Here is a 16,120-nt window from a genome sequence, read left to right as displayed (position 1 = left end):
ATTATAATATAGTAGTATATAGTAGAATATAGTAGCATATAGTATAATAAAGTAGCATATAGTATATAGTACAATATACTATGATAATATAATATTGCAATTTTTTTGCTTCTGTGTGACAGACAGAAAGCTAAGGCATCGTCAACAAAACAAAAAAGCAAACAAACCAAAATAACTCCTTTGTTTTACACATACATGTTCCATTGAAATAATGAGAATCACATGCTTAAATATCTTATGGTATTAACATCTAATATTTTATTAAGGATACTATAAAGAGAGAGTAAAATGTACCAGATCATATACCCACCAAAATAATTTTCCCAATGAGATGCTTTGTAGCCCTCAAAACTCAGAGATTTGAACAGGAAAAGAAAAAAGCTCAGAGTAGTCAGAGGACTCAGGGCAGTGCTATGCTCTGCCCTGCTTCCAGTGACCCCGAGGAACATCATTCGTGTTAAGTCCGTGTATAATGGGGAAAGATTTGGGAGATTATGAGGTCCTTCTGGATCTAGAAAAGAGTAATCTCTCAGAGTAACCAAAGAAATAAATAAATAAAACACCTCTAGATCTAGTACTAGGTGGGTAGCCAATGAATTCAAGTCACCCTGCTTAACAAGACAAGCTGAGCAAACACCACCACTGACACTCACATGCCATTAATTAAAAAATTGAGCTCCCAAGTATCTATTTGCTTAAAGGAATCACACAAGAAAGTATAAAAAGATAAACTCACATGTAACAAATTAGGAGACAAGTCCAGTCAGGAGAATTTACACACACAACTCTTGCAAACATCAACAAAAATTACAACAGTTCTCTTCTGTTCGGAAAGTTTTAAATATTATTTGGCATCACAGTTTTTCTGTGTCACTAGTTGATACATAATAGAAGTCTCAACAGGAGCTATATCTATACCTTTAACTAGAGACATTAATTAAATCTTCTAAAAGGTCTGCTCACCTGAAGTCAGTAACCCTAAGTTCTGGGACAGCTTTTGAAAGTCGGTTTTTCACTAGGAGTGTAGCCACTTATGTCTTGAAAAGCTTCAGGTGCATATAATTATGGCAGCTTTCTTTTAAGCAATACTTTTAAAATAAATCCTGTAATTACCTAGATGACACATTCAGGAGCTATTAGAAAGGATATCTAAAATTAAACCTTATTTTCAAGAAGAGTGGCTCCTTTCTTCTTTTCCTCTATAGATAAGGATACTTTTTCCATTCCATTCTGTGCACTTATAAAACCATTATGAGGAGCCATAGGAAGGGGAAAAAAATAAAAAAAAATTAAAATAAATAAAAGTTTCTACTTTGAATGCAAGTGCCACAGAACATCATTCACCAGTCTGCATTGAGGTCCTCAAATCCCATCAGAGTTATCTTTCTCCAAACAATATTTAGAGACTGTCATAATTCCATTGTTAAACTGCAGTAGATCAGAGCCTTTATGAAAGGTGGAACACTAATAATCCAGAAGAAAACTTCAGACATGATTACATGAAAATAATATTTTTTTTTTTATCAAGCTGCTCTTCAGAATATTTTTGTTCTGCCTTACCTTGGTTTTAAATTTCCCTTAAATTGCCAGAATGTGATTTCCTCTAATTTTAATCATTCAGCTATGGACAATTTTTTGAGAAAACTCTCTTTTTGCTTCTAATATTCCCTTTTATTCTTCAAATTAATCATGCTTTTCCTTTCCTGAACTTTTTCTTTTTTTGTAATGTATCTTCCAATGTGCCCCTTTAAAGCAAAAAAATCTCCCTGAAGAGATTTACAGCCAGAGCTGAGATTTTTTTTATTTCACTTCAGCTAAACTGCTTCATTTTGATATAATTCTATTCTTGAAATCACATTATTGCTGTGAATTAGCCTGCCAAGGGATTTGGGTTTGTGTTTGCTTTGTGAAGCATTGCACTGTGACTGTCTGTATTTACACCTGGCACCAGAGCAGGTCTGCTGCTCCCAGCTAAACCATGAGCTGTGTTTCCTGATCGTGGCTTTCTGAAGAGGTTTTGAGGAGTATGTGAGAGTCACCTCACGTTACTTTCTTTTTATGTGGCTCATGTAAACAACATGATGGAATGGGATGCAGTGGCTAAACATTTAAACTGGTATTCATTCACCACAGTTCATGCTCCTCTGCTTTGGACAACTGCATCTGATGATTGCTTCCATAAAAGCAGTGATAAGAGGGTGCTTGTAAGATGGAATTCATTGCTTCATTTTGGACCACTACATGAAGATGAGAATAATTACTCATGAGGAACATCCATTCTCTTTATTGACTACAAAAAGAGCCTAGGGTGACTAACTCACAGGTAAATCCCTGCTCTACCCTGTATCACATAATTATTCCAATATGTACAGAGGCAGCCAAAAAGCCCTGTTTGACAGAGAAACTCTGTTATATTTGCATGCAGATGGCTGACTTTATGCTTACTTTAAAATCTATTTGTATATCCTATTTTGAATATTGTAGAACGTACCTTGAGAATGCTATGTCAATGGATTATTTTTCATCAAGTTTCTGAGTTAGTTATACATCATTCATCCTGTTTTATGACCAGGTCACTTATGCTACTTTTTCTAGGATATTACCATTTTTAAAAGGCCTTTTCCCTGGGTCTTAGCATCCATTTTTGCATGTTGGCCTTATCTGGTGTTATTTCTGCATTAGTATTTATTTTCTTTTTTTATTATTATTTTCTATCTCTGTAGCTGATGAGGTTTTCCCTACATAATCTCTTCACAATATAAAAAGTTGAATCACACAATTCTGTCCCTATTGGATTCTCCATCTGATGAATGCTCTACAAACTTTTTATTTTCCCTTTTTTTTGAGTGCCAATAATCCAGTTCCATTATTGTCTACAATGGATACATCCTTTCTCTCTGCTCCATCAGTTTGAGAAGTTCTGTAACAAAATAATTTCTACAGCATTTTATCAATTGTGCCTTGAGATTCTGCTTCTCAGCTGCCTCTGCATGTGGTCCTGGTCTTCATCCATCTATTTAACAGCTTGAACATTGCCTGCAGGCCTAAATGCTTAGTACGTTTCCAACAACATTGAAAAGAGAAACGATTTTTAAATGCTTTCTGCAAGGAAAAATTATGGAGGAGAGTCTGCCAGTAGAGAACTAGAGTAACAAAATTAAAAAATATTCAAAGGGGAAAAAGAATTAAAGGGATTAGAGAGGTTTGTAATTAATTACATTAATTTATGCTCCCTGGAGAAGAACCTTCAAGGAAGCTGAAAATTTTGTTAAAATATGATTACATTCTTTGCCTCACAGTCCTTCTTTCTAGATATACACCTCTTGTTCAAGAAATGGGAAATGTTGTTTCCCGTGTCACTAATGGTCATGGCATGATTGCAAGTTTTCTAGAAACCTTTCCTTGCTTCATGATTAACAGTTACATCAATAATGCAAATTCATGCAGAAATCATTCAAATTCATACAACTTTAGCAAGGAATTTGATAATAAGGAGTCTTAAGTCTGCTTCTCCTAGAGACTCCTCATCCATACGTGGAATTGTCCTAAGTAGTTCCACCGAATCCAAAGAAAAGAGAAATCTAGCCTCTGATTTAAAATTCAACATATTTTTTCTATTGGCATACATTTTCTGCTTTCTCAATTTGGGACCTTAATCCTGGACTGGAAATGACAAAATCTCTCATAGGCCTCCATGAGATGGAGGTACATCCATGAAAATGGCCCCTGTCTAGTCAATTTTCATATCTTTGGTTTTGTCTGATTTGGAGTAAGCATACCCCTTCAAGTGCGACTTCAGGTTATATATTTTTGTTGAGTTTTATTCTGAACAAAAGGAGCAAGTGAGTAAGAAACTCTTCACACTGGCTGCTGTAAAAATATTTAATTTTCAAAATGTCATCCTTTGCTCCAAAAATTTTACTGAGGAGACATCAAACATGTAAACAATCACACAATCAGATCAGGACTGAAAGACTTGAAAATATATTTACAAAAGTGCAAGATCCTTGGCCAGACTCAGGAAGAATTCACAGTCCACTCCCCAGGTAATTTCTGACAATCAGTCTGAAAGAGGAAAATTAAATTGCTTTGCCCACGCTGATCTAACCTTCCCTCACCTATAACATGAATAGGCACAAGTACAAATGTTGAGAGGGAAGAAAATGTTGTTACTGAAGCAGTTGACAGCGACAGAGTAAAGATGGAAACTCACACTTCAGCGAGGTAGGTGTGAGATCCACTGCACACAAATGAGCTGAAAATTTACCATTTTTTGTAAAAAGAAAATATTTCTACTATTGAGAAGTGTAGAAATGGCTATAACTGCATGAGATATGGTGAAAGAAAGAAGGCACTGTATCAGGCAGACAGACATTTCTTTAAATGACAGTGAAGCAGCATATGGTTTGATTGCATAATTCCTTAAAACATGATGAATCCAAATTACTTTTTAATTTCATAAAGTCTAGTTCAAGTCATAAAGTTAGTGTCTAGTTCTGCTCCAGTTGTCCATTCTCCATTGCTGGTCAAAAGTTCCAAATTTGCTTCGATCAGGGCAGTAGTAATTAGAAACAAAGGAATGAACACAAGTATTTTTATTACTTCAGAAAATTTTTCAAGTCTGAAAATGTATGTAAGTTGTGGAAAAGAACAAGAATATTTCTCATTCACTCTTTGATCACCCAGTTAATGGAGAGACATTTCCTGAAGGTCTGAATGGCCAAAGAGTTAAGAAAAATAAGAATGTTCATGTCTTAGAATAGGTACTTGTAATTAAACAAAGAAATGCTGGAATTTATTCAAACTCTATATCTCTTCTTCTATCATCTTAATAATTAAACATGTTCTCCCCTTAACATGCAGCCTTTGAACAAAAGATCTGAAAATGCTTCACACATTTTACATCAACAGTGATATTGAATCTTGCTTCCTGCAGAAAGAGTCCTCTAGTCAGGCTGCAGTATAAACTTACTTCTTTCTGGTATTATAGAGCTGACTGTTAGAATTTAAAAACCAATAAATCCCGAGTGTTTATGTTCAAAGAGAGACATTACCAATATTTTGAAAAATTATACTAAAATCACTGAATTTATGTCTGGTGCCTGCAGAGAAATCAGTATTAAAAAAACAAAAAAACAAAACCAAACCAATCACAGACAAAATTACAGACTCAGAAAGCTTCTATTAATTCACAGGAGGCAAGGTGGTGTTTCCAGAATCTGCAGCCAGCACACCTCAGTGTTGCATGCCAGGTTTGTACCCATGGGGATGAACAAAGCAATGGGAGATACACGTGGGCTAATAATAAAGAACATAATGGGAAGAAAAACAGATGGAGTAAAACCAAACCAGAGATAAAGGTACAGCAACACAAACAGAGATCTCATCTGAAAAGCAGGTCACCTCCACATACTACTAATGAAGGCCTCTCCCAGCACCAGAGAAGGAAAGTCCTGTCTCTGAGCAAACCTGAGATCTTATGGGCATGCCAGAAAAAACAAAAATATCCAGGTGATACCAGGATGACAAAGGACATGAAGTCCAAAAGTAATTACTCGATTTGTTTTTTAAAAATATTTCACACTTTGTTTTGACTTTTCTAGTGAATGGAGATACGTTGTATACATGAGCACACATTCATAACATATCAATGTGCTTGGGCATTTCTGGAAAGAAACAGGACTGAGAGGAAGGAGTTAAAAAAAATAAAAATAAATATATAGTGGTTAGTAACTATTCAGTGCTTCTAAGCCACTTTTGAAGCAGAAGCAAGAGGTAAAGTGTGCTCATTTGCATAATTTGGCATCATATGAGCTAAGATACTTATTTTCCACCCAAAATCTCATATAACTACTGCAGTACACCTGCAAACCTACCATTAAATTCTCACAGTCATTCAGAGAGTAGCAGGTAGTGTCCACCAGGAGTACTGCAGTCTGTCAGCCAGCACAAACTGCATCTTCAACACGGCTGTCTGAATGGTTAACATCACCTAGGCCTAGCCAGGACGTGGAATACTTCCTTCACTAGGCAACAAAGTGGAAGACAACTGCATGAATTTACTGCTGTGCAAATGGAGACTGACAGCAACAGTAAGAGGATATTCAGGATTGCTGGTGCTTTTTCCAAAACTCTTTTAGAAATGCAATTTTTCTCCTTGACTCTTCTGCTTGAATTACTACACCACCTTGAAAAAGAAGCATGGCTTTGCTGGATTGCTTGCCTCCCACTTTTCCCCAGCTCAGTGACATCAGACAGCAGATTGAACATCCAGTTTTCAAGATACATGACACAAAAAGCTTTAACTTTGAGTTTGTCAAGTGAGAAATGGAAATGCCATGTTCTGACTGTCTGACAGCTATTTGTCTCAAAGTGTCCTGACATGATAGATAAAATGTGAAGTACAGGATGTTTGTCTAAAATCCCAGTCCCAACTGCAGTTGGAAAATAAGGGAATATTTGGTTGCCAAGTTAATGTGTACACTGCAACAGCTATTGGTCCATCCCAAGCCTGGAAAGAGATTAAATCCTCAATTTATGCTATGACAGTTGACTGAAACTTGAACTTAAAGACTCACTTTCAATTCATCCTCATTTGGCAGATAAGGCTGTGACAGCCATGGTGCTGTTCAACACCAGACCACCATAGGAGCTTCCCACAACAGTTTCAAGAAGGACCAAAACCACTAATGTGAACAGAATACTGATGGTAGTTTACAGCTGAAGTTGTCATTGGTCCTACTAAAAGTCCATTTGCTTCCCTCCAAAAAGCAATCTCAACTTTTAATTACAAATTGCCCTAAAGCACTAATATTTTTTCCTCATTTACCCTACTAATTAGTGCACTACATAGTATCATTATTGGTGACAGTAAGAACGCTAATAATTAAATCTATTTTAATTGGACTTTCCCTGCCCAAAGCTATGGAACTGATTAGTTATGTAGAAGAACAAAGCATCTCAACAATGAAAACATACTGCATCTTTTCAAAACAAGGCACCTTGCAGAAGCTTGTGAAATGTATCTGTTTGTTTACTAACTGAATGTTCATCCCTCAAAGATTTTTTACATTCAGATCTATATTCACCTACGATGAATAATTTTTATTTGAGGTTGTTCTATTGCTTGTTCTTCTAAACAACTGCTTGGCCTGAGACAGGGGCCATTCAGTGCAGCTTGGAGAGGGAGCACTTGAGCCTGTGTCAAAGGACAAGTCTAAATGCAGCCAAGACTCTGAGGACACCCAGTCCTCTCAGAGTATAACACAGAAAATACACACCCTTTCAACTACTTTATCAATGAAACTTCAGACCAGTTTTATTTCGGTGAAAGAAGGATACAGAAGCTTTCCAGAGGTGATACAGCCAACATCTGCCAGGGCACACCTTGATCTGGATAAATGCCAAAAAAAATCTAGGGCAAGGATAAAAAATAAAAAATAAACATTCGTTAGTAACACAAAAACTGCAAAAGACCTGCTAAACTTATCTCAAATACTTTTAAAAGACTCTTTCAAATTGTACACTCAGTAGTGAGATTGTTTCAGTATTTTTAGGTATAATTCCACCACAGCTGAAAAGCATCTCCAGGATACTTAACATGGGTAAGTAATATTCCTTCTGTTAATTTACAGCCAAAGTCATATATTTTATGCACTTTTTCAGGAGGTCTCTTTGGACAAAGTTGTAATCTTCTGTATCTGTCTGGAAAGCAACACCCATACCTGAGGAAATGCAGAGTGTCATCTATTTTCTTTCTGGCACAGAAGCCCTGTTACCCAAAATGGAGTTCCTCACAGCCCCTAAAAAAATAAACTCCAACTTTTTGAAATTTCTGTCTACACTGTCAGTCCAAGATTTTGCTGCTTTTGAAGATTTTGTTAAGGCAGGGCAGCCCAAAGGAGATGCCAACCTCCCCATCACCTTCTGCCTTTGGCACTGTGAAGTGCTGCCATTGCTGCAGCATCCTCCCCAGCACAGCTTTCCCTATGAGCATTCCTCAGGGGTCAGGACAAAAAGATCCATCCTAAATTCAACAAATATTCTTAAGGGACCTACAAATTTGGGTTTAAGCTGCCACTTCCTCCAACTGGGTTGCTTACCTAACCACATTGTCCTGAGAGGTGACTAGTGTACCAAACAGGAGTCTAATTAGGCATGAAGCCCAACACAGTATTGTCATTTTTTGCCTCTAGACATTTTCTATGTGCTAAGAGAAAACATCAGAGCTCATTTTGAACTAATTCTAAAGAAATGGGAGCTAGAGGAAGACTACAAATTCAATACTTACAGAACAGACAACTACAAAGATAAAGAGGCCTGTAACCTTCAGGAATTTTAGACAGCATCTGAAACACAAGGAAATATGTATTTACTATCTGTCTAGTTTAAAATCAGCCTTTTCTAGTCTCTTAACAGCTCTGGCATTTCAGAAACATCATGGTAAGCACATATGGGTGATAGTACATCACATCAGAGTACAGACACCACAAAGCAAAGTCAGCAGGGGCTTGGGAAGCCTTGGTGACTATCAGGGGTCCTGCACCAGCTGTGCTGCCAGATGGATCTCAATGCACAGGAAGGAGGACTTGCCCCTTGGAAAATCTAAGGGAAGGCTGCAGAATGAGCTGGTGCTGGATCCTGGAACCACTTGTCCACTAGTGCTGCTGGCCCCTGACAGACCCAGATCCCCCTCAGCTCATTCTTGTCTCTCCCAGAAAGGCAAAGGAGTATTGCCATCACAGGGAGGTGGCATGGCTGTGCTGAAAACACAGCTTGTTGCACAGACAGATGGCATCATGAGTGACTTCCTCAAAACTGGAGTTATAATACACACCCTGAAAAGTATTAGAAAAATCAGTTTGAAGACAAGAACAAGCTTTAAGAATCTTCTGAGTTTAACAATATCTTTTAAAACCAAATATACTTCATGAGCATAAATCTACTAACAAAACTAAACCTTTTTTTTCCATTACACATCTGTGCTTGCTGAAGGAATGCCCTGTTCTGAAAATGAGATGCCATAAAATATTCTGAATTGTCCAAGCTTACTTCTAAGTGGGTTGGGCAAGAATAACAGTAAATTAAAATGTGGATGTTGAAATGCCTGGACTTGAGAAAGAAATCTTAAGATTCAGCATTATAAATTACCATTTTTTCAATCTTACTCAAAAGACAACTCAACTAAAAATTTTCTGACTGGCCATCAATGTTATGCTGATGCCTTAATTTACAGATTTGACCTCGTTGCATATTTTCATTTTGAAAGCATCAATATTCTTACCCTGTTTTTTTCCAAAATAAATATTCAAACCTTGTTTTTCTGACAGAATGACAAATGCAAGGCTTGATTTAAACCTGATGACAAGCAAGAAGGAAAACATTTCAAGTTACAAAGATAATTAGTTGAAAAAGGAAGAATGCAATAAAAAGCTGCATTGACAGATGCTACAGGACAAAATATTAAAGCAGAATAGTCTGAAGAATGTTAGAAATAATTTTTAATCACAGTGGAAATTAGTCCCTAAATCAATTCATTGACAAATGAAACATAAATGACTGGAGACCCATTTTTCAAAAACATTGTTTTCCAAAGTTTCCCGCCTCTTTAAAATTTTCCAAACAACCACTAATAAAAACCAGCAGCGAATAAAAATGTGTTGTCACAAAATGGGTCAAATGGGCTTTGGTCCTGTATTAAATACAAGTGATAGCAACTTTACCCAAACTTTGCACAGCATGAAAATCTAGAGAAGGCAGAGGAAGAGGAGAAGGAAGCCAGTTAGGTGGCTTCCTCTAGAAATTTCAGGTAGCTCTGCTCTACTGAAATGCAAGAAGGCAGAGAGAGGAAGAAAGTAATATAGGCATGAAAATAAAGGAATGGTGACACAAGCCATTATCAGCACTTCATCACTGATAACTTCTTCTGGTATTATGTGATTTATGAACAATATTTAGCTTAGTCATAGATCCCCTATCCTGCTTGTCAATTCTGCCATCTCCACATTACAGTTTCATTCTGGAATTTTGAGATTTTATTATGTTATGAATTAATAAATCGTAATTCAGACTGGTTTAATTTTAATGTACTTTATACTTTTTGTTTGCACTTTGGACTTAGGAGTTATACTTTATAGTAATACTTAAAGTTATTATTAGAAAATCCTTGCTTTTAAGACACAAATGAAATAAAATGCTAATTAAACATCTATAAATTAATAACCACTTGTTTGTAAATAACAGAAATTTATCCAAAGGAGCTGGCAAAATGTCATAAAAACAAGGGTTTGGAAATGGTTTTAATAAATATAGAATTTAGAAGGGTCTTTCCTCCCATCTGTTTGTTTTCATGGCATTTTGTATTAGGGAAGCAGCATTTTTAACAGCTTACATTTGAGACATGATCAGCTTTTGACTCACCCATGGTTTGCAATCTGTCTCTTCCTACAGTGCTAATCTGGCACGGTGATGCAAGTACAAGCCCTGTGCCAAATCCTATGCTGATATATGCCTCCAGTGCAATCCTATCTGACTTCAGCTGGAAATGCATGGAGTATAAATCTATGAAGAATTCACCCTTTCTTCTAAGCCAAATGATTTTTGATCTGATCTGCATATGCTGTTGGGCAGTTCAGCTTCATTTGCTATCTCAGCAGTGTTATGCTGATTTACAACAGACAAGGAGCTGATCCCATATGTACAGCTTGCACTATAGCAGTGAAAATATTTCAAGGGAAATTCTGCCAGAAAAACATGCTCCTCCCAGATTATAAACCTATGCTGTACTGGGAAAAAATGGATTTCACATGCGTAATGAATATCTTTGTTCCATCAAGCACCACGGAAATCTACCATAAATGTGAAGAAAAGCACCTGCCAAACTTCTTCACATGTGCTCACATTGCACTAATTGCAGTCATTGGAATTCTGCTGCTCCATTTGTTCAGCAGCAGAGTGGGAGAGCACGATACCATATGAACAATGAGAAGAGAACAATTGTGAAGTGATGAGCTAAGACAACATACAGATTGGGAAAAGATGCACTGACATTCTGCTGGAAAGGCACGGCAGATCTACAAGGTGTGGAGCCACAGTGCCAGGCTCCATGAAAACCCTGCAGAGCTATCAACAGACACCAAAACAAACTACAAAAAGCATTGAACCTCTGGAAGGGACAGAGGGAATTCATATCTAAAATTAAATGCTAGCTAACTCCCCAGAAAAAATATCCTGAGAAAATTTGAAGTTAAGCTCTTATCATACTGCTATCTTTTAATATATTAACAGATTCCATTTTCTCCATGCCTAAACAACGTAAAACATTACTTTGGGGTAAAGAGTGAAATATATTAATGTTGTCAGAGATGGAAAAATGCTCAGTTAGATTTTGCTTTGTGTATATGTGAAATGCTACTGTAATGACTACAGAAGAAATGTGAAAAGCGACTGTAATGACTACAGAAGAACTTTTACACACATATTTTAAATAAAGTGAAGCAACAAAAAATGAAGAAAAAATGCTGTGGAATCAACCCCAGGACTTTTTAAAAATTATTTCAAAGAAGTATTAAAAGCAATATATAAGATGTTTAATTACAAATTTAGAATAGTTTTTATGGTTGCTCCTTGTCAGAACAAGTGGCTATTGATCATTATGGAGAGTCTGTAATCAATTTCAAACTATCAATGGCAAGATACAGTCTAAATATGGAGTCCTATTTTACTAATTTACATAAATAATTTTCTAGACATCTATGCATAAAAAAATACATGCAAAAATTTTGAAAAAAATATTGTTTTAATTCAGACCTCATCTTTGATAAATTGAACTTGACATGCAGGTTGTCCAAGATTTCATATTTCTCAGAAGAAGAAGATCTGGGAAAACTTGTCATTTCACTTTCCAGTTGAAACCTTTGCTCAAATTCTGCAGAGCTGTTGTCCCATGAATCATCATCTGTGGTAAAATCTGGATTATGAAGGGCCATACACTGCAACCTGTCACATTTTCAGTAAACATAAGACAAAATATTGTTTTATTTCAACAGGTAGTAGATGCAACTGACCTTCCAGAACCTTATGTTCACTCTGAGAGATTTTCACGAAAATTTCATAGAAAGAGATTTATTCAGTACAGACCAAGCTCCCCTTTGTGACACAGCTGGGTAGAATGGGGAGCAAGAGCAAAGACCCCATGACATTTAGGTGCATCTGAGGACACCAGCTCTCTGATAGGCCAGGCAAATGTACTTCAGGATTTGGCGTGTAAGCTCCATCATCAGGACTTTCCCTATAGCTCTGCTGTGTCTTTCGGTGCACTTTATGTAACAGCACATAGAGGAAATAAGAGCACAGAACCTGCAGCTGTCTATGCTTAGGGCACTCTAATCACCCTGACCTCACATCTTTCATCCTTCCCTTCCCTTTTTTAAGCCCCATCCCTGCTACCAAGGTCCTCCACAGTAATTCTCTGCTTACAGCCCGTGCTATTCACTTTATTTCCCAGCAGGTTTGGTGTTAGGATGTAAGAAAGAACCACATGCAATTAAATAGAACTTAGGAAAATAATATTTTGAGAAAAATGAAAGTAACTCACCCATTTTCCTCTGAGGAAACCTTCAGTAGTGGTGTCTTCTCTGTAAAAACAGTGTTTTTTGATCTCGAGCTGAATAATTTTGAAAAATTGAAGCGATATTTTTGGAGGGAGAAAAAAAAACAGAATAGTAAGTCAGCAGTAAAATGATTGACTATAGATCTACAGAATATTTTACTACAAGTCCATCTAATTAGTTAAATATTCTTTAAGAATGGTGTTGACATAAATAAGGGTTTTCATTCATTAAGTTTGAACTAGTCATGGTAGTTACTTCCTTATTCTCACAGGGGAATCATAAGTTTATGCTACCATAGTTCATAAAATACAAGATAATAGAAAAATTTATTTCCCATAAATGTTATTTGAGACATGGATCACCATCTACAAATCCATTAATCTCTACAGTAACCTTGGTACTCTTGATATTAGGGAAGAAAATCTGAATAAAATCACTTCATTTCTGCAACACAATCCCTTCCAAATGGCTTCTGTCAAGTCCTGGTCCTGGTGTTGCAGATAATTAAACAGAGTGTAAGCTACTTCTTGCCATATTGCAGTTTAGCATTGTGAAAGAGCTTTTTGCTAAAGTATAAATCCCCAAAACTTAAGAAGCAGCTGAAGACAATCAATCACAATTACAGAGGTCTGGCTTTGGGGCAGGCTTCTGGGACAGACTAAATAACTGAGCCATTTTAGAACATCTTCCCATGACCAGGCTCTTTCAGAGACATTTCCTATCAAAATTAACATTATTCAGGCACACTCAGATTTATTCCATTCAAAACTGTAGCCTCCCACCACCAGAAAGTCTCAAAGAAATATGCTAGACATACAGTCAAAACACAGATCTGAATACACCCAGAGGAAACCCACTTAGAGGAAACCCAAAATTTCTACCACTGGTGCTGGATTGTGAGAGGAAAGAAATTATAAAATCACAGACTTCTAAATAAATACACAACAGTGACTGGTTATTCAATCTTCTACATGCCAAAAAGAAGGATTTGCGTATTTGACTATATAACACAATGGAAGATAGTGAAGTTTCTTGCAATTTGTAGAGTTGTGTCTGAACTTTGACTTTATTAAATTAAAACCTCCAAGTACTGCCTTGGCTTGTTTGTTTAGTAGTGATTTCAGTCAGAAGATGTGCTCAGTGCAGAGCAGTTGGATATGGTTATTTCAGCCTTGAGTGGCCACAACACTCATTCAAACTTTGCTGTAAGCCACATATTTTTAGTCTCAACTGAAGAAAGTGAATGAGTTAGAGAGATTCAATTACCTAGTACCTCAGGTCAAATGTTGGGCAGATTACAACTCAGGTGCTACATTGCACTGACACCTCATCTATGAAGAGATGATTGCACACTCTGTAGCTATCAAAGTGCTTCCTTTTTTAAACAGGAGAATATCATTCACACAAAAGAAAGTCTAAATGGAGAAACTTATTTTGAAGCAAGTCCTCTTCTAATCTCATCATGGCTTTCAATGTAAAAGGCTACCTGGAGCTTTTACAAAATGGAAGCCATATGGATAGCAAGAACACTATCAGGACTTTAAATGTGTGCTCACCAAGCATTGCTGATAGACTCTTGGCTAATCCAGCATCTCACTATACTCAAAATCTGCACCCAAATGGGGCAATTTTTATAACAATTCCAATGGTGGACCTTGAATGTGTGCGTTCAGAAATTTGACTCATGAAAAGACCATTTAGCTGTTTCTACTTTTGAACATAACAATGTCACTTTTTCCACAGGAAAAAAAGGCTTCAAATTATATATAATATATGCTGTTCTGATCTTACCTCACCTTATGCACACTATTAACCTTTCTGCACTTCCTTTTGTTCTTTTCTTCCTAGGATGTATAAATTCCAAGACTAGTAACCAGACACTTTCTATAAAAATTTCCATTTTCTTCTAATTGTTAGAAATTGACACTAACATTACTTTATGTTACACAGGTATATGTATATTCACACAATCCACACCTCAGCAGCTCTTCACCACTACTGTGAATAACCAGTCTGCAAAAAGTGCTGAAGGGCAAAGCAACCACAGGAATGTCAACAAGAAAGGGAGTATAAAGGTCAGGTGGAAGGTGGCTTAAGTGACAGAACCTGAGCTGAAGAATCCAGAATGCTAATTAAAAACATCACCTTCCCTTTGATATCACCTTCACTTTCTTCTTACACTTTGTTATCCTCACTTGCTGGTATAGGTCCTGTCACTTTTAAATGGAACTGTGGAGCTGAACAGATGGCCAAGAATGACTAAGACAGTAAAAATGGAAAAGGTCTTCAGATAAAGTAAAAACAATTAGTACATGACAACAACAATTTGCAGAGAATAAAAACACATGGACAAGAATAAGCAGCAGGAAACAGCCAGGCTTGACAAAACAAAAATAATTAGAGAAAAAGCAGAAGAGCTTCAACTCCCCCATGATGTGATTACTCTAATTAGAGAATGAGAGTAATATAAACAATAAAGCTAATTAGGGCATAAAGGAATCTTGAAGGCTGAAAGCTCTAGAAAGAAAAGTTGTAAAACATCATTAAAAGAATAGCATGGTTTATAAAAACGAAAGTCACCCTTGCATAGAGAGCCTAGTGCAAACCCCTCTGTGCCCCTCATACTTCTGCAGACATGCTGGAGGTGCAATTTGATCATCCACTTAATCCAAAGATAAAAGATCATTTGCAACCAAAACCTAGGAAGGCCCAAAGGCCCCCTGCTGAAAGAGGAAGAAGTCTGCAGTGCTCAAAAACCATCTTAGCATCATTCTCGGTGCTCAACCCTGCAAGTAGCTGGTAATTGGGACACTGTGTAAACAGGAAACAAATCAAAATGTAACACATTTCAAAAACTGGGGTCAGGTTGGATTTCGAGTGTTTCTTCCTGATCAAATAGCTAGAAACTTTGGTTATACTCACATGCTAGGATGGAGTGCAATCCACCTCTACTGAGCAATTCAGCAACATTACCAAGAGGCTAATTACCATGTCAGCCTATTAACCCCTTGTGGGTAGGCCTGTTTGCAGGTTGAAAAGACCACTCTAGATTTGTACTGTGTGCAGGCAAGGATCTGGTAAGCTGGACACCTCTTGTGTTCACAGTTCTTCTCTCATGGTTCAGACCCAAAAATCATTAGCATTTTCTACATCAAATATGAGAATCATAGAATAGTTTGAGTTGGTCAAACTGGCCCTCTGGAGAGGTACAGCAAGAGCAGGAGATGAAAGGAAGAGATGTGGGAGACTGCAGTTGCTCCCACTGATGGATTGATGGCTCCTCAGACATTAGTCAGAGCTGGTGGCTGACGAGGCTGCGGTTTTCACCTACAGCACACCACTGCTTCCCATTACCTGCAGGTGATACCTTCCTTCCATCAAGCACCAAACCTGCACTCTGACCACATTTTCAGGCATTTCCTAATGGTGTTTACACCTGCAATTTAAATAAAAGGAAAAGGAAAACTTTGTGGTGGGTCCTAGTGTTCAGTCATAAGCAATGTTTCAAT

General features: G+C 37.1%; 1 protein-coding gene across 1 annotated transcript in view; it reads right to left on the bottom strand.

Annotated features, from left to right (window-relative positions):
• Positions 1-12,666, bottom strand: part of OCA2 (OCA2 melanosomal transmembrane protein) — a 137,897-nt gene extending 125,231 nt beyond the window's left edge. The window contains exons 1-4 of the mRNA XM_014891888.2: positions 12,596-12,666; positions 11,809-11,997; positions 8,291-8,348; positions 7,342-7,414 (exon numbers count right to left, since the gene is read on the bottom strand). Coding sequence (XP_014747374.2) covers positions 7,342-7,414; positions 8,291-8,348; positions 11,809-11,987 — 310 coding nt within the window. The 5' untranslated portion in view covers positions 11,988-11,997; positions 12,596-12,666. The remainder of the gene's footprint in view (positions 1-7,341; positions 7,415-8,290; positions 8,349-11,808; positions 11,998-12,595) is intronic.
• Between the last annotated feature and the right edge of the window lie 3,454 nt (positions 12,667-16,120).

The sequence above is a fragment of the Sturnus vulgaris genome, chromosome 2, assembly GCF_052056855.1.
Source record: "Sturnus vulgaris isolate bStuVul1 chromosome 2, bStuVul1.hap1, whole genome shotgun sequence".
Lineage (NCBI taxonomy): Eukaryota > Metazoa > Chordata > Aves > Passeriformes > Sturnidae > Sturnus > Sturnus vulgaris.
This window is presented reverse-complemented; position numbering and strand designations above follow the sequence as displayed.